Source organism: Strix uralensis, chromosome 5 (genome assembly GCF_047716275.1).
Source record: "Strix uralensis isolate ZFMK-TIS-50842 chromosome 5, bStrUra1, whole genome shotgun sequence".
Lineage (NCBI taxonomy): Eukaryota > Metazoa > Chordata > Aves > Strigiformes > Strigidae > Strix > Strix uralensis.
This window is the reverse complement of record NC_133976.1, coordinates 2,643,851-2,668,359: the sequence shown is the minus strand read 5'-3', so window position 1 is coordinate 2,668,359 and position 24,509 is coordinate 2,643,851. Positions and strand designations below refer to the sequence as shown.

The 24,509-nt window shown below is 42.0% G+C and overlaps 1 protein-coding gene across 8 annotated transcripts in view; it reads left to right on the top strand.

Annotated features, from left to right (window-relative positions):
• The window catches only part of EXOC4 (exocyst complex component 4), a 421,296-nt gene that overhangs the window by 48,409 nt on the left and 348,378 nt on the right, over positions 1-24,509 (top strand). For all 8 annotated transcript variants that reach the window (XR_012629099.1, XM_074869675.1, XM_074869674.1 and 5 more), the window contains exons 5-7: positions 886-995; positions 12,093-12,336; positions 19,895-20,072. Coding sequence is in view for 7 of the 8 variants with exons in the window: in XM_074869675.1 (XP_074725776.1) it covers positions 886-995; positions 12,093-12,336; positions 19,895-20,072 (532 nt within the window). In the remaining variant the exon portion in view is untranslated. The remainder of the gene's footprint in view (positions 1-885; positions 996-12,092; positions 12,337-19,894; positions 20,073-24,509) is intronic.

The window sequence follows — 24,509 nt, the reverse complement described above, 5'->3', positions numbered from 1 at the left end:
ACAGGGTGTATGGGTGGTTCTTACGCAGGGGAGTAAGCTTAGCCCTTGTCTTTGCAGGTCTCCATAAGCATTTTAACCTCTAAGGGAACATGGCAAACTCCATTATAGGAGCCTGCTCCCACTTCTTTCTCTTAAAAATGATTTCTTGCTTCCTTTCCCCTGCCACATCCAGCTTCATGCCTTTCATTAGGCAGCTGGGGCAGCATGACACATTTTTGGCAAATAATACTATCTGAATTTATTATGAAAATGACAAGTAGAAAGTCTTTCTTTTCTGAGTAAAAAGGTTCATTTGGGAGGGATGCATGTAGGTGTGCACAGAACAGGAATTTGAAGGGGACGAAAAACAGTGGAGGTGTCTAGTGGGAACTCAAAAAGCTTGAAGCATTAAGTAGCTGACAGAAGCCATGGCTATAGGAGCATCCCTTCTCCTCAATATGTGTTTTTCCAGGAAGATCTTAACAATTCTGTATTAATTTATCAGGAAAGCAGTAGTTAATTGTGCTGGAGGTGAACGTGTCTGCTGGGAAATAATCACATGTTATAGTAAGCCTCAGTGTACCTGTGTCCTGATGATGTTGCTGTGGCCAGTCAGACAAGTCTAGAGTGCTGTTATATTCAGAGAGGCCTTGGGATACCAGATTTTGTCTTTGATATGACAGTGCTCATTGCTTTTTTGGCTTTTTCCCTTTTCACTCAAATATGTATATATAGATATCCACTGCAGACTTGTGCTTTAAGTTAGATTTTGTAAACCTCTTATATCAAAACTGTGTTATGTATATCCATTGCCTAGGCTTACAAATTAAGAAATAAATGGGTTATTTGTTGTGAACTAAGATTGTAAATAACAATAAACTGCTTTAATTCTTTCCCCTCACACAGTTCACTTGTGAAAGATGCCTCTCCTGTACCTCTTATGGACGTTACTAACCTATCTACACCTCGAAAGTTCCTTGAAACTTCCCAGTTCAGTACTCCTGGAAGCTCCAGCAGTGAGTATTTAAGTCATGTGCATTCCTCACAGAATTTAATTTGTAGATCTGCAGCTGGTTTTGCAAGAGAAGTAGTGGGCATATCATCCCCTCTTCGTCCTGAGACACAAAGTTAGGAAGTGATTTGTGCAATGTCATGGAATGAGCGAGTGGTATGTCCAGGGGTAGAACTTGGCCATATCTGCATTTTTCTCTTGGCAACAAGTCCTTTCTCTCTCCTCCCCCTGCATCATCTTCAATTAAATACACTTAATTTTATGTGCCTGTTCTGATCTGGATCATGTTCCCGATATCTAGGGCAGAAGAGATATTTGCAGTCAGCTCAGTTTGCGTACAGGTCTCCTCTACATCATTTAATGTAGGCAGGCAGGTATGTGTAGATGTTGCAGAGGTCTTTTTTCTGTGTTGGAGCCAAAAGGTCAAAGCTTTTCCTTGCGGGAACTTTTCAACTTTGACTAAAGGTCTATCTCAACACAGGAATAATCTGGTGGTGATCTCTGTATACCTGTTACTACAGTAAACACTGAGCAAAACACTCAGTTTTATTGGTGCTTTTGTATGAGACTTTGGAAGTGCTGCACAGATGGGGAATTAATCCTTGTATTGTTTCAGCAGATTAATAAGTGGGGTTGTCCTTGTTTAACAAATGAATAAAATGAATAATATGGAAGTGACCTACATCCCTCCCCCCTTCTTTTCAAAACTTGACTGTTTTAGTATTCCTCAAACGCAGAGAATCTTTCCTTCTCTTCTTATCCTTATTAATTCTTTCGTCCTTATTGGTGTCTGTGTGTTTCTGTTTTTTCTTGTCATGCTTGCCTCTTAGACTCTTTCATTTGATCATTCTTACCTTTTGCTCTCATAGGGGTTTTTGTTGTTTAGCCCTGCTCCTGCAGTGTTGGCTGGTCTCTCAGAGCCTGAGGCTGTATTTCTACATAGTGGAGGTTTGTCAGGCATCACTTGTGACATGCCAGTGCAAACTTTCAGAGCTGGAAACTGCAGCTTGGTTGTGGAAACCTGGAAGAGAAGAACCATGTGAAAATTCTAGGGGGAAAAAAAACCCTTAAGAACTCCAGTTCTTTTCCCCTGTCATCAGTGAGAAGTTCAGTCTTTCTTGCTAAAGGGAGCTGAAGAAACAAACAACAAAAAACTGAATGCCAGTCTCACCATTGTAAATGTTAATCTAATTCCTTTTCAGTGAGTTAGTTATATAGCGTCTACCATGATTTTCCACCTAAAATATTAGTCCTCTGTATAGGAAGAAAAAAAAAAAATGTTTGAAGTTGTGGAGCTGATAGGGATCTCCTATCATGCCTTATGGTGGGCAGTAGGCAGCAGGAGATGCACCTACTGAAGAATGGAAATCCTATCCTTCTTTCAGTACCTTTAGTGTCTTATTGATAGTGTAATATGAACCTTAAATATGTTCTGAAAAGAATTTTGTTGACGCTTGTTACTTTGAAGACTTACAGAGCCTAGCCAGTCATCATGACATCTACTGAGATTGGTAAAAGGTTTGTGATTATCCAAAGCTGGCCAAGAAGTCTTTTTTCCCCAGCTGCAGTCAGTTCTAAATGTGTTTGTAAAAATGAATGTGTGTTTAGTGTTCGTGATGGGCTACTCTAGTTCTGTCTGTGAAGGAAAGTTCCGAGGCATACTGCTTCTTCAGAGCCCCGAGCTTCCCATTTATGTCCTGCCCTTTTCCTTGAGCAGAGTCCAGTTTAAGTTTACTGCGCTGATTTTCAGCATATAGTTCTTGTACTGAACTGACTGTGATCATCCATGACAGTCTTGCCCACCGTGGTTATGACTTTGCATGAAAACAAGATTATATATAAATAAACAGTGTCATCCTGTACATCGACTCACAGTTGTTGGTCACAGAAGTATTCTGAGGAGCAGAATCAAAAATAATCAACTTCAGTTTTGAGGTAACATGACTGCTTATCTTGTGGTTGGAGCCAAATCTAAATTCCAGATTTTGATAAAACTTCTCTGGAATGAATTGAACGTAAGCCTGGGTTATCCATCTGACAGGGATGTTTATAAACTTTCCTAAGGTACCTTCTACAAAGCATGAGTGATCTGCATTATATAAGATAGAAAGGTAAACCAACATGTGAAGGATGCCCCTTCTATAAGGAAGGAGTGAAGTGCAATATGTTTAGTTTTGATTCCATTTTTTGGCAGAAATGAGGCCAAGACATTTGTCCACCATCTTTTACTTAGAATAGGACAAGAGGACCCCTGTTCAATGCATTACCTCCAGTTAGAATAGGGAGGTTTAGGATTTGGTTACGTGGGCCATTCAGACATTTCTTCTTATAAAATTAGTGAGACTATGTTTTCAAATAAAGTTGTTAGGTTATTACTTTTTTTTTTTTTTAGTGGTTCCCCTTCCAGTATACCAGGCAATGTTTACATGTGTAAGAAGAGAAGAAGGCGTGTTATTAATCACTTGTGATAGCAGAGCAAGAAGTGGTGCTAGCATTCCTAAAGCATAGCTAAATAAGTGTTTTCTGACTCATTTGAGACTTGTAAAAATCAGTAAGTTCTAGTTTTATTTGGTCGATGAAATGTTGATAGTGTTTAAAATTACTTGTCCTAACATGCCCTGATAAACAGTTATTTCATACCATATTTAAATGAAGGTTCTAGGGTATAAGCCACAGTGAAGAACCACGTCAGTGGTCTCTTAAGAACTAGGTTGGTTGTGAACATAAAATGGCATTGCTACTTTGACTCCAAATGCCTGAAAACAAAGGCTCCGTCCTCAGCTCTAGTTAATCAATATAAGTCATTTGAGAATCTGCCTTAAAAATTGTCATTTCTGCAGATCTGTTCTTGCTCTTCATGCCCAACACACCGGAAAATCTCTTACCTGGCTCCTCATTACACTCTGTATCATTCAGTGAAGTGCTGGGCAAGTGTTCCTCAGACTGGGAAAGTTGTAGATTCTAATAGAAAACATTTGATCAGCATAAAGTACGCATATGGTTTTGCTTCAAGTACGCAATGTACTTATGTATATTTTTTCCACATAATTTTATTTAAAAGTAGCCTTTTCCAGGACTGTGGAAGTACCAGGGAGTTTAAAACTTCTGTGTATGCATAGCAAAAGCCATTTCTGCCTTTAGTCATTTAAGTTCTTTGGCTTTTTATTGATGAAACATAGTGGCTGTGCATATTAATGCATATCATTAAAAAACACTGACTCATTCAACCCATCTCAGCAAAGATGCCAAAATTTTGAGTCCTTTCTGCTTTTGCTTCCCAAAGGAGATGTTACCTTGTCCTGTAGAATCTTTATAAGGAAATTAAAGCTGTTCCTGCTGCATTTAAAATAAACAAAACCTTCAGTAATGTTCACCTGAGGATTGTAGATACGGCAGTTCACCAGTAGCATTTTCCCTTCATGCCAGTTCAGAGAAATAAATTCACTTTTAAATTATGTTTCTGTGCTTGAACCTTCTGTTCTCTGAAGAATATTTATGAAGGTTCCTGTGCTGCCAGGCTCTTCCTGGAACTGTAAAACCTGCTCACCCAGTACATAGCAAACCCAAAAGCTCCCTTTCCTGACAAATTCCCAAGACTACTTTTTAGAAATCCAACAAAGATGAGCGAGGTGGTGACAATTAATATTGTTATTGATGGCATATGTACATTTTATGCCAAACAGATAATATACTTCAGTGACGCATCCTTCTCAGCTCTAAGAGGAAAATGTAGCTTCTAGATCCAAGCAGTTTAGTGGCTTCTGAAGTCAAGTCTGCTCCTGGCTTTTTCTTCAAGAATGCAAGTACTTCTGCGTAGGTGAAAACATGTGGAGACCTGTGAACTTGGCCCTGCAAAATACCTGCAGGAGCCAGAGCTTTAGGATCCAATTTTAAAGGTGGCTCTAAAAATGCCATTGTAGCATTCTCTGTTGTCGCAGTTGCTTCCACTTCAAACATGCTCAACAAATACAGGAAAGATTTTTTTTTTTTGTATTAACCTTAATTACCAGCTGGGTGATTTTTCTCTGCGATTTGTACTAAAAATTAAATGATCCCATCACTGAACCAGGCTTTTCCCATTTTAGCTGTTTTTCATTTGCACACATCCAACTGATGATCAGAAGGTGGTGGAATCCAGTGGTGAGTCTGACTCTTTCCCACTATAACTGCAGTGCTGCACAAAACCCAGAGTTTGTTCTTATCTCAGGGTAAATTTTTGCACCTAGGATGTTTCAGAGGAGGTTTAAGTTTTCCCACAGTTTAAGAAGGGTTTGCAGCTACACAACAAACATGCAAGCCTGTGAAGTAACTTCTTGTGTGTCTGTCTTTGCAGGACCATGATTTCTCTCACTGATCCTCACTATGATGCGTATGATCTGTGTGTGTGTGTTTGGGGAAGGGAAAATGAAGGAAATTTTAGATCCTTGTGATGAAAGCTAGAAGGGTAATGCTTAGTCACTCTTCCTGTATAATTTCGTTAGTTGTTCTTATACGTGGTCCCAACCTAAGATATTTGACTGCCATGCCCTTATTTTTTCATTTGGAGACTCAGTTTTCATGCTTCTGTGTATTAGGAGGATTTTGAACATGGCCATGTACAGTTTTCTCAGAAATAAATGTTGTTACAACAGATTTGAAACAGTGCCCATGTCAAATTAAAATGCCCCTGTTTTTGAAAGACTAACATCCTTAAAGCTGTAGATGGAACTGTGTGAACAACAGTTTTAGAAAGAGATTTGCCTTGAGGCTTTGAAGTTATTGATCTCTCAGACCCATTTTCTTCTGGGCTGGGTAGTAAGGCAGAGAAGATGGCGATCAAAATTTTTAAAGGACCTATTTTGAAAGTAACTGTCCATTTGTTGCTCATTGTCTCCGTGTGTGGGTCAGAACAAGGATTCAGCACCAGAAATTAACAGGTGACGTTTCTTCAAATCTTAAATTATGCCTTCAGGACACTATGAACTTGCATCCTTTTCTCTGGAAGGATTGAAGGCAGAAAGGGTATAATCAGAAAGGACATAAATCATGGAAAATAGTACATTAAATTTTACTAGTTGCCCATAAAAGCACACAGCTAATGAAATCTTCTGTAATGAGTAGTGGCAAACTTTGACCATTCATTGGAATGAAAAACAAGACTCAAGAGTCTTTTTTTAGCTCCTTTGCTTAAATGAGTTATCAACATTGGCTTTTCTGGGGATCAGACCAGAGCTATTAAAATGCCTCTTGCAGCAGGTTTCTTTCTTGTGAAATGGCAGAACTGTACAAATGAGGGTGTTATCAATTGGAACAGACGTTTTTATAGGGCATCGTCAAACCAGGGAGCCGTCAGGGCAGCTTCCACCTTTGTAACTATGGAGGTGATGAATCAATGATGCACATGATTCAACTTCCTAGTGATTGAAACTGAGGGGAGATTTTTGACTGCTTGAAAAAGGAGTTGTGCGTTTTCAGATGCACTGCTTCAGTGATAAAAATTTTTTGAAAATGGCTGTATATTTCGTTAGAGAATGTGGCAAAATCGTCACTCCTTTAGGTTGTTGTCTTGGGAGGCTTTTGAGAAACCATATTTAATTTTTCTGCTTCATAAGCCATTTTCAGAGATCATTAGAAAATCATCAGGAGTAGTCAGCATGGCTTCATCTAGGGGAATTTGTGCTTGGCCAACTTGATAAACTTCTATGGTGAAATGACTGGCCTGGTAGACAAGAGGAGAGCAGTGCATATTTTCTACGTCGTCTTCAGTAAGGCCTTTGACACTGTCTTCCTTAAGATCCCAATAGAGAAATGGTTGATGTAGAGGCTGAGCAGACAGTGAGGTGGATCAAAATGACTGGGCACTGAGGGTGGTGATCAGCAGCACAAGGTCTAGTTGGAGGCTGGTAACTAGCAGTGTACCCCAGGGTACAGCTGCGGGTCCTGCTGGGTTCAGTCCTGTTCAACGTGTTAATTACTCATCTAGATGATGGGACAGAGTGTACCCTCAGCAAGTTTGGAGATGATACCAAACTGGGACAAGTAGCTGATGTGCTAGAGAGTCGTTCTGCCATCCAGAGGGACCTGGATGGGCTGGAGAAATGGACCGACAGGAACCTCATGGAGCTCAGCCAGAGGAATTGTGAAGTCCTGCCTCTGGGGAGGAACGACCCCAGGCACGGGGACATGTTGGAGATCATGGAGCTGGAAAGCAGCTTGACAGAAAAGGATCTGGGGGTCCTGGTGGACACCAAGTTGAGGATGAGCAGCCAGCACAGTGTCCTTGCTGCAAAGAAGGCTGAAGGTCTCTTGGGCTGAAGGTCTCTTGGGCTGCATTAGACAAAGTATTGCCAACAGGTCGAGGGAGGTGATCCTTCCTCTCAGCACTGGTGAGGCTACACTTGGAGTGCTGGCTCCAGTGCTGGGCTCCCAGTACAATAGAGATATGGACATACTGGCGAGAGTCCAGCAAAGGGTCATGAAGATGGTTAAGGGTCTGGAGCATCTGTCCTGGGAGGAAAGGCTGAGAGAGCGGGAGCTGCCCAGCCTGGAGAAGAGAAGGCTCAAGAGGGATCTTAACGATGTATATAAATACATGAAGGAGGGCGCAAAGAGGACGGAGCCAGGCTCTGTTCAGAGGTGCCCAGTGCCAGGACCAGAGGCAATGGGCACAAACTGACACACAGGAGGTTCCCTCTGAACATCAGGAAACATTTGGGGTTTTTTTTACTGTGAGGGTGACCAAGCACTGACACAGGTTGCCCAGGGAGGTTGTGGCATCTCCATCCTTGGAGATACTCAAAAGCTATCGGGACGTGATCCTGGGCCACTGGCTCTGAGTGGCTCTGCTTGGGCAGGGAGGTTGATCTCTGGAGCTCCCTTCCAACTTCAACCATTTTGTCTGATTCTGTGAGTTGGTGTCATCTTTAAATAGAATTAAACCATGAAAACCCCTTGAAATCATTGTGATACTAAAATTTAGGTTTCCAAAGTGGTCATTTTAGGTAAAAACATTTACAAGTTATGTGTCAGAGTGATCTGGAGAAGGCTCGACCAGGCTTCACACAATCTAGTATTTCTAATGCTTTGCATGGTGATAGCTGAGATGGGCCAACAAAACAGTATGTTGAAGCTGTTTGTTTGGGGTTTTTTTTAGCATAAAACTGCAAATTGAAGTTTTAAGGCTTCATTATGTCGGAGAAGAACAACTGTAATAACTTAAATTTTAAACTGTTTGCTGACATCACATTTCACTTGTTATACTCTTAAGGAGGGTGGGGAAATTTACTTCTTGGTGTTACTGAAGAAGTCCTATGGAATTCCTCTTTGGTGTTTTTTACCTGTATTATTTTTGACATAGTAAAGCTGTTTTAAATTAAAATAGGACTTTTTTCCTTCTCCTGTCTTTGCTGAATCACAGAGGAGAAGAGGTTAATCACATCAAATATCAGACGCCCAATTTAGAACCATTCATAAAAATAATCATTGTAAGCTTCCATAGGATAAATTAATTTTTTTATGGCTTCTCTACATAAAGCAAGTGCTTATGGTGTGAACGATGATCTTTCCACTTTAAAGGGATGTGTGCTTTACAGATGCATTTCAGGTAGAAACTGGTGAATGTAGAAAGCAAGAATAAGTTCCGACAGTCTTGTGCTTTTGTCTTGATAGAAATGAATAATGAATTTATTCATAATCTTGGTTTAAGAGTAAATACAGGCAAAGCTTTCACTTCTCAGAGCTGATCTGTAGGGATGTCTTCCTTCACCCGTGGAGCTCCTCTGCCCACAGAGAATAACATGGACTGCAATTTTAAAGGTGAACTTCTTTACAAATGTCTGTCTACTTTGATGCTTTTTTCGAAGAGGTAGGGGCCACGAGGGGCTCATTTCTGGGCCGAAGCTTTGTGGTCAGATAACCCCTTGATGACATTAAATGGTAGAAGAGGATGTTTGAAGTGGGGGAGAAGCAGGAAAAGAAGAACATCTTCAGATGCCCAGGGTTGGGATCTTATCAGATCTTACAGATAAATGTGCCCCCAAAGCTACCCAGGATACCTGCCTAATAGGCACAATGTGCAGGAAACACGGTCCCTACTGTTTCATCAAAAGACCAGATCTAACAAAACTTATATATCAGTGTGTTGCTACTAGATAGCTGTTCACTTTGCTGTTGTTTGTAAGAGATGTAAATCAATGTCCTGACTATTTGAGGGTGTTCAAAATTGGTTTGCTCTTTTGAAAATGGAAGAGCGTTCATCTCGGTGTGCTGGCAGAGTTCTCAGCAAGATTACTGCCTTTAGTCCTCTTAAATGCTGTCCTCACATTTGGATACAGCAGTATTTCCTCCCTCTTGGGTTTTTGCTGTGTGATATTAAGAATAATTTACAGCCTGCTTACAAAGGGGCTGCAGCGTAATGACGGGGACCTGTCCTCTAAAAGGTTGCGTAGGCTGTAAAATCTTTGCATTGAACTCAGGGGAACAAGATATTTGGGCTTTTTTAAAAACAGTAAGTTAAAACCTTTCTTCCTCTAGCATTTCCAGCACTGTGTTTTCCACAGCTCTTGTTCCAAAGAGCTCATTTTCTGTGTTTGTGCCTGGCGTGCTGTTTTTTTTTGAGAATAACAAGTAGCATTAGCAAAGTGGGTAGACCATGTACGCAGCACACGAAGTGCTTTGCAGCCTTGTGGGTTGAAAGGTGTGTGATAGATGAGAGCTTTGAGCAGAAATATGCGCACATCCAGTTGTTGACTTCTAATTGGTACTATTGTTTATGTGTGTTTGAAGTATCTCCTATATTATCCTTGCTTTTTTTGCCTTTTCTTTGAAATCACAGAATCATCTTGGTTGGAAAAGATCTTGAAGATCATCTAGTCCAACCACTAACCTAACATTGACAGTTCTCAACTCCACCAGATCCCTCAGCGCTGGGCCAACCCGACTCTTCAACCCCTCCAGGGATGGGGACTCCCCCCCTGCCCTGGGCAGCCCATTCCAACGCCCAACAACCCCTTCTGCAAAGAAATCCTTCCTAAGAGCCAGTCTGACCCTGCCCTGGTGCAGCTTGAGGCCATTCCCTCTTGGCCTGCCGCTGGTTCCTTGGCTCAAGAGACTCATCCCCCCTCTCTGCACCCTCCTTTCAGGGAGTTGTAGAGGGCCAGGAGGTCTCCCCTCAGCCTCCTCTTCTCCACACTAAACCCCCCCAGTTCCCTCAGCCGCTCCCCATCACACCTGTGCTCCAGACCCTGCACCAGCTCCGTTGCCCTTCTCTGGACACGCTCGAGTCATTCAATGGCCTTTTTGGAGTGAGGGGCCCAAAACTGAACCCAGTAATCGAGGGGCAGCCTCACCAGTGCCGAGTCCAGGGGTAAGATCCCTTCCCTGTCCCTGCTGTCCACGCTATTGCTGATACAAGCCAGGATACCATTGGCCTTCTTGGCCACCCGGGCAAATAATGCATTCTGGGTGTTTCTAGTTGCTTGCCCCATAACTTGCCCAAATTTAATGGAAAAAATTGTGTGAGAAGAGAGTAAGAAGGCACCATTTGGTCTCCCTAATTTTTATTACCTAAAACCTGATGTCATTCTTCACTCTTGACGTGTGATGACCTCACGGGATCCATTCTCCCCTCGCTCTTAACCCACAGTGTTGCCAGTGCTCTAGGTTGAAATTCAAGAGCGTGTGAACAGAGAGTCTGGTTTGAGCTAGAGGTGCCGTGTTTGAGATTACACTGACGGAAAGAAACAATCTCTGCTGTGGAGGTTGGTGTAAGCTGACACTGAAATAAGTGTTATCTGTTTATTGTGATGCTATTTATAAAGAGGCACCATACGGGCTCTTTGGGACATTGTTTTCTTGATCTTGTGCTAAGTTACACGATGCTGCTGCTCTTCTCTTCAGAGTGTCAGAGCTTTAAGCAGCTACAGGGCTGCATGCAGCTTGTGACATGCCATTTTTCATTTCTGCCATGTCATTTAAATCCTTCTGGTGGATCTTTTGACATTTATTCAGGTGCTTGGATAAGTTCTGATTTAAGTAAAAAAAAAAAAAAAAAAATCTGTTGAGCAGTTGAAACCATGGGAGTCATCTGTCATTCAACAGCCCTTATCAGAGTTCAGCACCAGTAAGATGAAACAGCCGTTAGGTTTTAATTTCTATGTGAGGATATGGTATGGTGGATGGCAGAGCTTCCGCGTATACTTCAGTGCTGTTTGTCCCTGTACTGCCGCTCCGGCTGTTAACGAGCCCTGTGACTGTAGATCTTCCAAGATGCTTTAGTGGAGTTTGCCTTGAAGACACTTACTTCACATAAGTGTTTGAATATTTTTATTAAATGTTTCACCCAGTCTTTAACAGAGACAGGCTTTTCTTGTTGCTGGGTGTTATCTGTAAATTAAGAAGTGTTGCTTAATGAACATAGTTAAAACAAGCATCGTACCTCTTGCTTTTCTCTTCCTTGTCGCTTAGCAACAGAATTTCTCCCTGTGCAATCCCTGTATCTTCAGGAGGACTGTATCCATAATATCCTCTCTAATCCTTCTTGCTTTTTCTTTTTAGAAGCCTTGCTAAAAGATTTGAGTAACTTCATCAACCCCTTGACAGTCATAATAATGCAGAGTAGGATAACATCAAACAATCATTCACTTTGGCAGCGTAAACTTTGCCGAATTCATCAGAAGTCTGTTAAGCTTGATGCTGTTTATAATGAAAATTCCTCTCTTGTGAAGAAAAACAGCTGGGTTAGAAATTTAGGGCTTTTAGCTCCTTGAAACACATTCAAGGGATTTGTGGTGATATAATACCTTCTCATTTATGAATACCTTAATTGCACCAGATTTCCTCTGTTTCCCAGCTAATATGTATCTTACACCATGACCTCTGTTTCTAAATCGATCCAATGTGCAGGCTGTTATATTTATGTATAGGGAAGCCCCCAAGCAAACAGAAATATCCACTGCCTCCCCCCAGAATCTGAGTGTTGCTGATTTCCTTGTTTATTCCTTGGTTGCTCAAAGTGGTGGGAGTTCTGTGAAGGCAAAGGAGTTTATATGCTGCTTCTGCATGGTGCTGAGTGTTGGTTTTAATAGTTTAAATCTTGGATTATGCCTCTTAAAATCTATTGCAGTGCGAGAAACAAGCCTTCTGGAAATTAAAGAAGATACAGAACTGGATCCAGAGGAGAACAGCGCTGTCTTCATGGGCATACTCATCAAAGGGCTGGCCAAGCTGAAAAAAATCCCCGAAACCGTGAAAGCCATCCAGGATCGCTTAGAACAAGAACTCAAGCAGATCGTTAAGCGGTCCACAACCCAGGTGGCAGACAATGGTTACCAGAGAGGGGAGAATCTTTCCCAGGAAAATCAGCCTAGGTAAGGATATTTCCACCACTGAACCTTGATTGCTGCAAAAAGAAGTCTGGAGAAGGGTGTTGTACCTGCTAATCGCCATTTGAAGGAATGTCAGTGATGTTTTTGCAGTAGCAGAGGTCTGAAATTGCAAAGTTTTCAGAAATGCCCATGTCTCCCTGAAAGGCTGATGTGCCGTGAACACCTGAAAGGCTCAGAAATTTAAGAAATGTACTCAGAAAGGGGAGGTGTTACTTCTCCTCAGCTAAGGATGTGGGAAAGGGAGACGCTTCCTTCTGTGCTTGGCCCTTGAAGAGAATCATTTGGCTAAACAGATGTTTGAAATGCAAATTTGAGGGTGGAAGCACGGTAGAAGCCAGCATTATTTAACCAGGAAGAGGTGCATTATGTTAAGTACTTGATTTTTTTTTTTTTTTTAACCTAACCTTTCGTTTTAAGCGGCTTTACAACAGATTGAATTGTAATGCTGTTTCAGATTGCCGGTACGTATGGTGTAAAGAACACTCGGTGCCAAAACAAATACTATCTTCTTGTGTTACACTGAATCATGGCTTTACACTGGTCCTGATGCCAAAGAAATTTTTAAGTTCCTACGTAATATGACTTGAAAGGAGAAGATTCAGCTCAGTTATTTATTTCAAGTGTAGCAGAGTCTAATTAAGCTGATGCAGGTGCAAAGCTTTGAAATCATTTATGGAGCTAATTATATCAGTAAATATATGGCCAAGTTTCTAATTGGTTTGCAGCCCCATTTACATTAATAGCAAGGTGTGGAAGTCAGTCAAAAACTATGTTTCTGCCATTCTTCAGGAGTTGCTAGAACTCTTGTTTGGGAAATAGGACTCCATAAGGGCTACCCATCACTTCTAGCTGAAATATTAATTTGTGATACTGCACATTGTAAAGACCACTGTCCAAATGGAAGTAATGGTGGAAAAGAAAAATGAAAACAAAAATGTTTCTTCATTATATGTAATATTTGTAGTGGAAAATCACTCCCAAGGATAAGTTTAGCCTAATAAAGACTTCTTTTTTAATTCCTATAATTATAATTGCTGTGGAAACAATTATGTTTTAAAGAATTCATAGAGTTACGGTGCTGATAACTCGGTGAAATTACAACAAGCTTATTGGGTGGGTCAGAAGGCAGAATTTTAGTTTCTGATGCCAAAAGGGAGCATAGCGTATGCTTGATACTTGTTTTATGAATTAATCTTGAGAGGTTGTATGGCTATTGGTTGTCCAGCAAAATTGATAAATTGGATCAGATTGTATTTTAATTAACTTGCCCAGAGGGTTGAGTAAGGTACAAAAAAGTTCAATGGCCTTTGGCCTGTGTTTAATAGGAGTTTGTGAGCCTTTAAGATGCTTGTATTCTAGAGCTATGGAAAGTGTCTTGAATTCTTGTTGAATAAGGAGATAATTAGAACTGATTCTAAACCTAAATTGCATGTGAAGTTTACAGCAAGCAGGTGAATTCATTTGTATTGAAAAGAATAAATTATAATATGGAAAGGTATACCGCCCCTTAAATTAGCTACAGTTTTAAATCAAAACTAAGCAACTTTCCTGCTATCAAGAAAAAAATAAATGGGAACAACAAGGTCCTGCTATTTGAAGAGAGCTCTGCAAGACCCCAAATTTGAGCATGATGCAGCGACCAAAACTGCGTAACTGTTTATTAGGCTGTGAGCCACAATGCTTACCTGACCTCAGGGTTCAGGGGGTAAATGTTTTTCAGTTCACCTTAAAACTAGTCACACTTGGATCCTTCTTTGTCTCTGTCACTGAGCTCAGTGCTGATGCTCAGCTACTGTACTTTAAACAGTAAAAATTCTCACTTCTGGCAAATAAAATGACTAATAAGATGTCAGAGAGGCCTGCAGGGTCTGAGGCCATAGACTGAGCCTGCTGCTGGACAAGTTCCCTGCGCCTTATTTGCTGTGCACAGAACAAGTTATATGCATTTCTTCATCGCTGTGTGGTGCCTCTCAAAGCTTGGCTCTTATTTTTTCCATATGGAAAGGGTGGTGTTTGCCTCCACTGGAGGATGAGGCTGATCATCTGCATGTGTAAGTCCTGGTGGAACTTACATCGCTGTGGAAGTTCTGGTGTAATTCCTTTTGAGACCCCATGTACGAATTTTGTAGACCCCTCTCATTGTACATGAGAGAAATAATTTCTAGAACCTGGCCAGAGAAGTTGCAGATCTGGTAACGGCTACTAAGACTGGAGAGATGCTGATCTCATTCTCCTTTTTTTTTTTTTTTTTTAAATTTGACTGTCTTTTGTTTCCTTACCTAGTAAGCTTTTCCATATCGATTTGTGCAGCTACCTTTTACGTTTGTGTATAAAAACATTAACTGCTCCCAAATTTTTAAGATCAAGAATGTTATTTTTTTATTGTTGCGACGCTAAGGCAACTAGCTCTCAGAGAGTAATGATGTCTCTCCTGCACCTCTTGGTGCTCTCTTGATAGAGCCAGCAGGGCTTCTCAGAGCCTTGCGAAGTCTTGTAGCCCTGTAAGCCTGCCAGGAGCAAGTCTTGTCCACGCTGTAGTAGATGTTGTGTGCCAGGGTTGTCAATAAGCACATGCACAGGAGCGAGCAACGGTTGTGCTGTGGATAATGCATGGCCCGGTCTGTCGTGGGTGCACTGTCCTTGTCCTTTGGTTTGAGCACTCAGCAGTGTAGCTGAACAGAGTTGGTGTGAAACTGGAAAGGCTCATTTACTGAAGATGACATGAGCCCTGCTAAGGACTTCTGTATAATGGAAGAAGCATATTTTTCACCAGTGAGGTCACAAAAGAAAGTCTTCCCTGGCTGTGTGATACAGCTGATTCTTAAGTTTCCTAAAACATGCAGCATGGATGCAGTCATGTAGGATAACAGACTTAAGATAGGCCTAACTGGAGAAAACGTCTTTGGCTGTAAGATACTTTGCTGTGAATATAAACCCTCTTTACTAATGTGCACTTATCACCATGAAGTATGAATGATATGAAGGTAATAAAACCTGAAAAAGGGCAGTGGTAGGTTCCTAGTAGTTCCTTGTCACTGGTAGGAGGTAATTTTGAAAAGTATGCTTGAATCTCATCTAGTTGCAGCTGACCTCAGCTTGAATTTAAGTGGACTTCTCTAAAGTCAAATTCTCTAAAGTTTTTAGATATCCGTTCTTGGAACAATTTTATGAAAAAAGGCTTAAATATAGAAATTGTCATTGCCTTATCCTTAATTAGTGGCTCATTAGAGCATGTTTCATACCTTTGTGTTTAGAAATATGTATCTTGGATTGCGGAGGACAAAGCATCGTAGAAGAGGCCGTATTGTGTTAGGTTGGGGTTCTGCTACGTGTACCTGTGAGTCTTTTCTGAATTACGGAAGATTGATGACTTCAGAATAATAGTAATCTGGACACATGCCTACTTAAGGACCAGATTTATGGGACAAGATTTTGGTAGGGATACATCGAAAATCCAGGAGGAGATGGTGTGTTGACAATTTTGCTACTAAATCCTATCGATTGGATTCAATGCACTTTCCCCTACATGTTCATAATACACTTCTGGCTTTTTACCTCATCTTGAGGCTTTAAAATAAATACAGAAATTATATACACACCAACACTCTGACTAGGCAAAGGACGTTATTCTGCTAAAATGCATGAATTGTCATTAGCGACCTCATTCAGGTGTCAGCAGTCACTCTGCATCAATTCATTCTGTTATTGCCCAGACAACAGGAGTTGCTTCCGGGTGTGTGTCACTGTCTCACAACATACTTACCATATTTCTCGGTGAAGGGGTTATGAGATTGCTTTGACAAATTGCCTAAGCCAGTCTCCTGTCATTCTATGTATGTGTTCTGCTTAGGTCACTCAGTGCTGCAACCCCATATGCATAAAATCTAGGCCGTATTATTTTATGCTGTTTTGTCTTGTTGGCTGTCTGACATGGACTGTCCAAAATGACCTGACAGATTTCGAAGACTTTTAGAGAAAAGAAAATTAAGATAAGAGGTGCTGGGTAATTTGAAAACAGGGCGATGTGGACATACGATGTTAGTTGAGAATGCAAAATGTAATGGAGTAGTAGTTAGCACCACTGAAGAGTGTGGATTGGGGAGATTTCATGTCTATCAGTCTGTAACTTGAGAATAGAAAGACAGTGGAACTTAAAACCAAATAATTCTGGTCAGTATAATATTATTTTAGTAATGGCTCCATAAACAAATTGATAATGTTAGGTCAGGCTCACCTAGGGACAAGAAAAATGAATTTATCAAACTACCCAGCTAGTTCAGTTCTGCAAAACTGTACTTTCCTGGGACAACAAGGAGGTATATAGATAACTAAGTTTTAATTTCTGATGGGATGTTAGTAGAAGTTGGGCTTGCACTGATATATTTTCTCCGTGGTACATAATTAATTTGCTCCCATCATGTTATCTTTTTTGGCATTTCAACCAGGGTTGTGTGTGAGTTCCTCCAACATGAGCTTCCTCATCTATCCAAATTCTTCTACATCTGGTTTTCCTTCTATTTTTGTCTGACTTCTGGCTGACCAGCCAGTTGCCCCAGCTGCCCCTCTCTCACTTGCTGGGAGAAGTTCTGTACATCTCTTAAGGGCTGTTGAAGCACTATTTGACTCTCCCGTGTCTTAGAGTGGGTTGGAGAAGATACTTGTTTAACAGTGGTGTTTTTCAGGCAGCCCCGTCTGCATATTGTCCTATCTCCTTCACTGGTAACACTGGTGATGGGCTAACAGTAGTTGGGGAAGGAGAAAGATGTATCAGTCTTTCCACAGTAGCACCTTCTCAGTTTCGCTTGGACGGGATATTTATTAAGCTTTATACAAAGCCTAAATGGAGGAGAATGTCTTTTCTTCCACACTGGACTTTCCCATATTAAAATGTAATATTAATGATAGTAATAACTGTCTTTTCTGATGCTGTCTTTACCATCATGTCCTGTATGCTTCTGTTTATCCCCTGCCAGCATCTTACTTAAATTTGTAAAGACCTGTAAAAAAGCAGTGTTTTCTCTCTTAGCACCAACACTTTTCTTTAGGCATTTGTTGCTATTCTTAAATATGAAGAAAATTGATACACACACCAGTTTCTTTTGTTTTGCTGAAATATGTGTCTTGGTTCTACAGTCACTTGAGGTATGGCAGTAATAATGTCCCTCTGTTTCTTATGAGTACCATGATTCCTAATCTTTATTTTTATTTTTAATATGACATCTTTATTTTTAATATGACATACATCTGACCACTTGACCTGTTCTGCTGTGCCTCACTGTACCCTCCCAGACTTATCCAATGGCTCTTTCTATTCAATCAAGGTGCTTTTCTTCTTAACCATTTGAGCTGTGTAGTTGACATCATTGGTAGGTGAATGGCCCATGTGAGATCCCCAGAAGATTACTGGATAATGCTGTGCATATATATCTATATATGTAAAATTGTAGTATATGAATGAGATGCAGTAAGCTGATAGTATTTTTTTTTAAAAACAATAGCCAGCTGTTGTCCTTTGCAGACTAGAAGTTCAGCCTAGGATTGCTGTAGGCTGTTTTAGCCACAGCATCACGCCAGGCCACTTCTGCTGTCCAGTGGTAACAGCAGCAAACGTACAACAGCTTCTTAATTACTGCGCTTAACTATTCAGCTGCTGGCTTAAACAGCTGATGAAAGTGGATGTATGCAGATGCTGAGCACTCTGAAATGAAGTGGCTGAGGCATAAGCACACACCTCATTAGTGAGTGTTAACTAACCCAGAAGACTGAAGTGTGGTGGTTAGGGAGTGGGTGCAACTCCAATTCTGCCGCAGATCTTCTGTCCTGCTCTGGGGACAGCTACTTCTGCTGGGAAGGCACAGAAAGCAAGTGCTAATTCCTAAGCTCCATGTGATGGAGCCTGTCTGTCAGAGCTAGAAGTGCCTAACATATGGATTTGGGAAGTGTTATCTTCACATTTTGTTGGGGTTACATGTGTACTTGAATTGCTCATTAAACGGCAGTGAACTTGATCAGAATTTTTCTTTTCTCAAATAATAAAAGATGTGATGAGTCATTGCCTTATCACAAAAAATTTAGGACTTCGCAAAGGTACATTAATTAAAAAATGAGGCAGTAAGGAAACTGTAGGAGCAGGTAGTATAGTACATTTAGATGAGGTGGTAGCTGTAGCACCTTCCATATAGTAGTAAAATCTTGATAACTGACACAGTTGATGAAGCTTGATGTTTTAGGTTTCTGATCATTCATGTTGTTTAAAACTTGCCATACTACTCATTTTGAATTACAAAATGAATATCTTGTGTTCTGTTTGTATGGGTAAGTCAATTTTTATTGACTTGAGAATCATGCCTTCTTCTGGGGGAAAAGCAGGTAGTCCCCCTCCTTGTCTGCTGGCAACTTAAAATGGTCTTGAATATCATGGTACTGATGTGTAGTTACCGTGTAGCTACTAACACCTTTGTCTGTCTTATACCCCTGAGTAGAACACATTAAAAGTGAGCAACTCTCATATAGAGGAGGGAGTGAGGAGGAAGATCCTCAGAAGTATTGAGGTCAAGGTCCTGCACTTGGGCCACAACAACCCTATGCATTGCTACAGGCTTGGGAAGGTGTGGCTGGAGCTGTCTGGAAGAAAAGGATCTGGGGGTTCTAATTGACAAGCAGCTGAACATGAGCCAGCAGTGTGCCCAGGTGGCCAAGAAAGCCAACGGCATCCTGGCTTGTATTAGAAATAGTGTGACCAGCAGAAGCAGGGAGGTGATAGTCCCCCTGTGCTCTGCACTGGTGAGGCCACACCTGGAGTGTTGTGTCCAGTTTTGGGCACCTCAATACAAGAGAGATCTCGAGGGGCTGGAGCGAGGGCAGAGGAGGGCAACGAAGCTGGGGAAGGGCCTGGAGAATAAATCCTGTGAGGAGAGATTGAAGGAGCTGGGACTGTTCAGTGTGAGGAGGAGAAGGTGAGGGGAGACTCATCACTCTCTACAGCTCCCTGAAAGGACGTTGTAGAGAGGTTGGTGCTGGTCTCTTCTCCCAGGGAATTAGTGACAGAACAAGAGGGAACGGCTTTAAACTGCAACAGGGGAGGTTCAGACTGGACATTAGGAAAAAATGTTTCCCAGCAAGAGTGGTGAGAGAGTGGAATAGGCTGCCCAGGGAGGTGGTGGAGTCCCCATCCCTGGATGTGTTTAAGGGTCGTTTGGATGAGCTGTTGGGGGATGTGGTGTAGGGGAGAACTTTGTAGAGTGGGGCTGATGGTTGGACTCGATGATCCCAAGGGTCTTTTCCAACCTGAATGATTCTGTGATTCTGTTTCTGTGAGGTACCAAACCTCAGCTGCTGACAGCTGAAGCTGGTCACCTGAACCCCACAGAGAGGGTTTGGAGTTCGATGACCCCCCAGCTTGCACGCAGCATCTGTCACAAAACAGGACATATGAAGTCCCAGTCTTCTGACTCCTGGCCCGTTGCTCCGATGTGCTGCACGACTCTGTGCCTGTAGTGTCTTCTAGATACTGAGCAGAGGTTGTCTTGATGGTTTACAGGTTATTGCTGGAACTGCTGGAGCTTCTCTTTGACAAGTTCAACGCCGTGGCTGCTGCACACTCTGTTGTCCTTGGACACCTTCAGCAAACAGTGGCCTCTCCTTGCAGCCAGTATGATGGTGATATCAAGCTCTATGACATGGTTGATGTCTGGGTGAAGATCCAAGATGTCTTGCAGGTAAGAATCCTTCAGGTGGGCACATTTTCAGCTTGAAACAGCTTTTATAACCAGAATAGCATAGAATACTTGTCATACTAGAGAGATAGCTGTGCTGGGATTTGTCTTGGATTTTGGTAAGTGGCCACATTTATGAGAGACTGTTAAACTCCAGAGAGCTTAAATATCGGCAAAAAAAATATCCTGTGGATTCGTCCTTATGGTGTATGGAAAGGTTGATACCTTTTGCCTACCAAGTGATTTATCAGAAGCTTTCAAACAGTGACATTTTTGTTCTGTGTTACCATGTCATGCCTGTCTTATAAAGTGTCACAGCTCTAATCGCCTGTCTTCTCTTGTCATTATGGCTTGGTTATAGTCAGCTGAGACACTTGCTGCCAGCATGTTTTCAGGGAATTCTTATTTGATTCTTATTTTTAACTGTGCGTACTAAAGCTGTACCTTGCTTAGGCTTTATTCTGGTACCATGCCTATCACCTCAGTATCTGAGACTTTCACAAGCAGCAGAGTTATCATCTGTCACATGTCTGTTCTCTCATTCTTGCTGTGAGGCTAACACATGCACACGAGAGTTATTTATTTATTTCTTTATTTTGGAATTGCCTTTATATATAGTACACAGATGTACAACTCACCAGTATTTGATTGAGGACGTCAAAGAAATAAGCCTGGCATTATTTACAAGAGGTGGCAAGATTTATGATGGTCATTCCACCTCTGGCCTGTTCATGAAAAATGCTGCTTCCTACTCTTAACAGAGTTTTCCACTGTAGGGCATGTCCTGATCCAGTGTTGGGGGAGGTTTCAATATGATCCCAAGAGCGAGATTAAGGCACAAACGAGGTCAAAAGCTGTACACCCAAACCAGTTTTTATTATTAAAAGTGGAGAGGGGGAACGATAGGACAGAATGGAAGGAAAAGGCAGAAATCAAGCAAGCATCCAGAATAGAGTCACAAGAATAGTCACCACCATGGATCCAGCAGCATCCCGTTGGTCCTCAGTCTTCAGTTCTTCGGTGGTGGGTGCCCACAGAGCAAAATTCTCTGTCACCTTTTAAATTCGTCTTATCAGCTGATGAGCATATCTGCCCACCTTTAGTTTTTCCTCTGTTCCCACAGGTTTTTGCTGACTTCATGCTTCTTGAGCAATCATCCGGCTTCTGGGGCAGAAACACTCGCCTCAGAGGCGCAAAGTCATCAGCAATGCACGCAGGGTGTCTGCTGTATCCAGTAGAGCCACAAAATGGTTCTGTGAGGTACCAAACCTGAGCTGCTGACAGCTGGAGCTGGTCACCTGAACCCCAAAGAGAGGGTTTGGAGCTCGATGACCCCCCAGCTTGCACGCAGCATTCCTTGGGTGACATTCCTTAGATTAATTACAAAGGCCACAGCTGGTCCTTAATGAATGGTCGAGGTGTTACTGACACCACCCGGTGACTCAAAGCACACACCTCAGCAAGCTTTGAGACAATCATTTGACATTTCAGTCTCTCACAGAGCACAGGTCTATTTAGCTGTTACTCTAAAGGCTTCTTTGACTGTGCAGGGATACACAAGAGTGTTTTTGTTTACACAAATACAGCCAACTGTGTCCACGGTGGGAATTTAGATACTTCTTGGACATGGTAAGTGCAAGGTATGGGCCTTTGATCGCATCCTCTGTCTCCTCACCTACTTATTTGTCTTTCTACAGGAGTTAGTGTTTTTATTAAAGAAATATTGATCAGTTTTCTCCATGATACAGATTGTCACCTTCCTTCAATATTGTTTTTGCAAAAATGTCACAGAATCATCTAGGTTGGAAAAGACCTTGAAGATCACCTAGTCCAGCCATTAACCTCACCCTGACCGTTCCCAACTCCACCAGATCCCTCAGCGCTGGGTCAACCCGACTCTTCAACCCCTCCAGGGATGGGGACTCCCCCCCTGCCCTGGGCAGCCCATTCCAACGCCCAACAACCCCTTCTGCAAAGAAATCCTTCCGAAGAGCCAGTCTGACCCTGCCCTGGCGCAGCTTGAGGCCATTCCCTCTTGGCCTGCCGCTGGTTCCTTGGCTCAAGAGACTCATCCCCCCTCTCTGCACCCTCCTTTCAGGCAGTTGCAGAGGGCCATGAGGTCTCCCCTCAGCCTCCTCTTCTCCACACTAAACCCCCCCAGTTCCCTCAGCCGCTCCCCATCACACCTGTGCTCCAGACCCTGCACCAGCTCCGTTGCCCTTCTCTGGACACTCTCGAGTCATTCAATGGCCTTTTTGGAGTGAGGGGCCCAAAACTGAACCCACTCATCGAGGGGCAGCCTCACCAGTGCGGAGTCCAGGGGTAAGATCCCTTCCCTGTCCCTGCTGGATGTCCAGCCAGAGGTTAATGATGGGTTTTCTAAACAAAAGAGTGTCCTAGAACTAAAGCTGTCTGGTCCTGTTAAAGGGAGGAATTAAATTTAAGGACATGAGCAGAGTGTTTGGCATGGGGTGTCTCCAGCTGTCTTACTGTCATCCATGAGGTGTAAAAAAACTTTGAGCTTTGAGTTCTGCAGACTTTGCTCCAGGAGGACAAAGCCTTGGGGGTAAGAATCCTCCACGATTTTATCTTCAGTGAAGCAGAATGACAAGGCTGGTACTTTTCCCTTAGCAGTGAGAGTTGTTGTGGTTTCATTCCTTGAGAGTGGTGAAATTAGGAGTGAGTTATAATGGCTATTCCAAAAGAACACTGATAAACCTTCTATACAAAACCATGTGTAGTTGTGCACATACAGAGAATGAATGTGTTTTCCGTGTTGGGGAGAAAATATTTGACCAAGCTTTCTATAAAATTCATGCCAAGAAAAATACAACAAACTGCTTGTAAAGGTTTTGTTGATAGTGGCCTGACAGCACAGGTGTTGGAGGGAGTCAGAAAAGCTTCCAAAAGAGCTTTTACAATGCATAAAAAGAGCAGTTTAAGATCCATAATCTCTTGCTGGTTTAGGGTAGGAGATGAGCATTGACTGACATGGAAAGGAGAAAATCTTCCATTTCTTTGTTCAAAATCTTGTGGTTTTTTTGTATGTTAGTTTCGTTGGAGCGGATTAAAGTTTTCCTTACAGTGTAAGAAAACCTTTGATCCCAAGACTAAATTATTTCTATCCTGTTTTTTCTGAATAAGGATACTTTTTTGAGAGGAGATCTTATGTTTGTGGCAGAGGGAGCACAAAACTCAGTTTTAAAAGTGTTAGTTCACATGTGCCTGCTGTTGGGGGAGGATGAAAATTTGGAGGAAGTGGGTTCATGGCAGGGTGCATCAGGGAAATGATGCAATTCCTGCAGATCGTAATGAATGAAGCTTATCCATCATGCTAGAACAATATCACATGACTCTGCAATTCCCATGGATAATCTTTTGCACATGTACATTGTGCACCTCTGCATGTGAAATACATTACAGCGAGGTTATCTCTTTATAGTTCCGTACAAAAGTAATAATGTGTGCTCATGGTGGGCGGGAAATTGTCCTTTGTGGGAAATGTGAGTGGTGTTTTCAGCAGCATGTTTTTGTAGCTGGATTTCTGAATGCTTCCTAATAACTGCACCAAGCACTGTGGTTTAGTACTAGTTAGGTGGCACAGTGTTGTGCAGTGTTTAGATACTGAACATGCAGATATTATATATTTTTGACCTTCTCTGAGAATGGAAGAGTAATACCGAACTCGTCAGGAGGAAGACAGAGTGACCTTTTAGAGTTGGGTACTAGAGTGCTAGAAAACAAACAAACAAAAAGTCAGTTTGTCAAAATATTAGAGCAGCCTGGTTCAGGAAAACACAGTTTGAAGTTATTTACTTGTACCAGAGCCAGCTTAGCCTGTGGTCTTACTGCCGTACCAACAGGAGAGATTCGAAACTTGTTTAAATTTTAACTTGGCATTTTGTGCATGGAACTAATTTAGCTCTTCAGTGTAGGAGTGGGTGGAATATCCTTCTGAAAAGCATAATTACTGTAGGACCAAGTACTCGGTTGGAGAGATCTGTGAGCTGTGTTACAACGGCAGTTAGTGATGTACCGACATGCATAGTTGCTTCAGACAACGCGGTGGAAGAATTCTGAGTTTTTCTGGCACAATTCAATGTATATGCTGCATCATCCCATCCAAAATGATGAAGGCTATGCTGCGTGAAAGGCACAGCAGTGGATGTGCTTGGGAAGAAGGCGGAAGGTTTTGGGTGCAGCATAGTCTTTATGTGTCGTTTTAGTTTTTTAGTCTAGACCAAATCTCCTTAGTCCAGCTAAGGGCTTCTCTGTCCTGTTGTGTTAGTGTCGGGGGACAGCTGGTGGACGTGCTGTAGCAGTCACTCTACTTGGTGTGATGGTTCTTCCTTGCTGTTATCTCTAGCACAGAACTTTTAACAGTTCATTCACCTTTTTTTAGCACTGTCTTTTGGTACCATGATGAGGGAGAGGGATCTG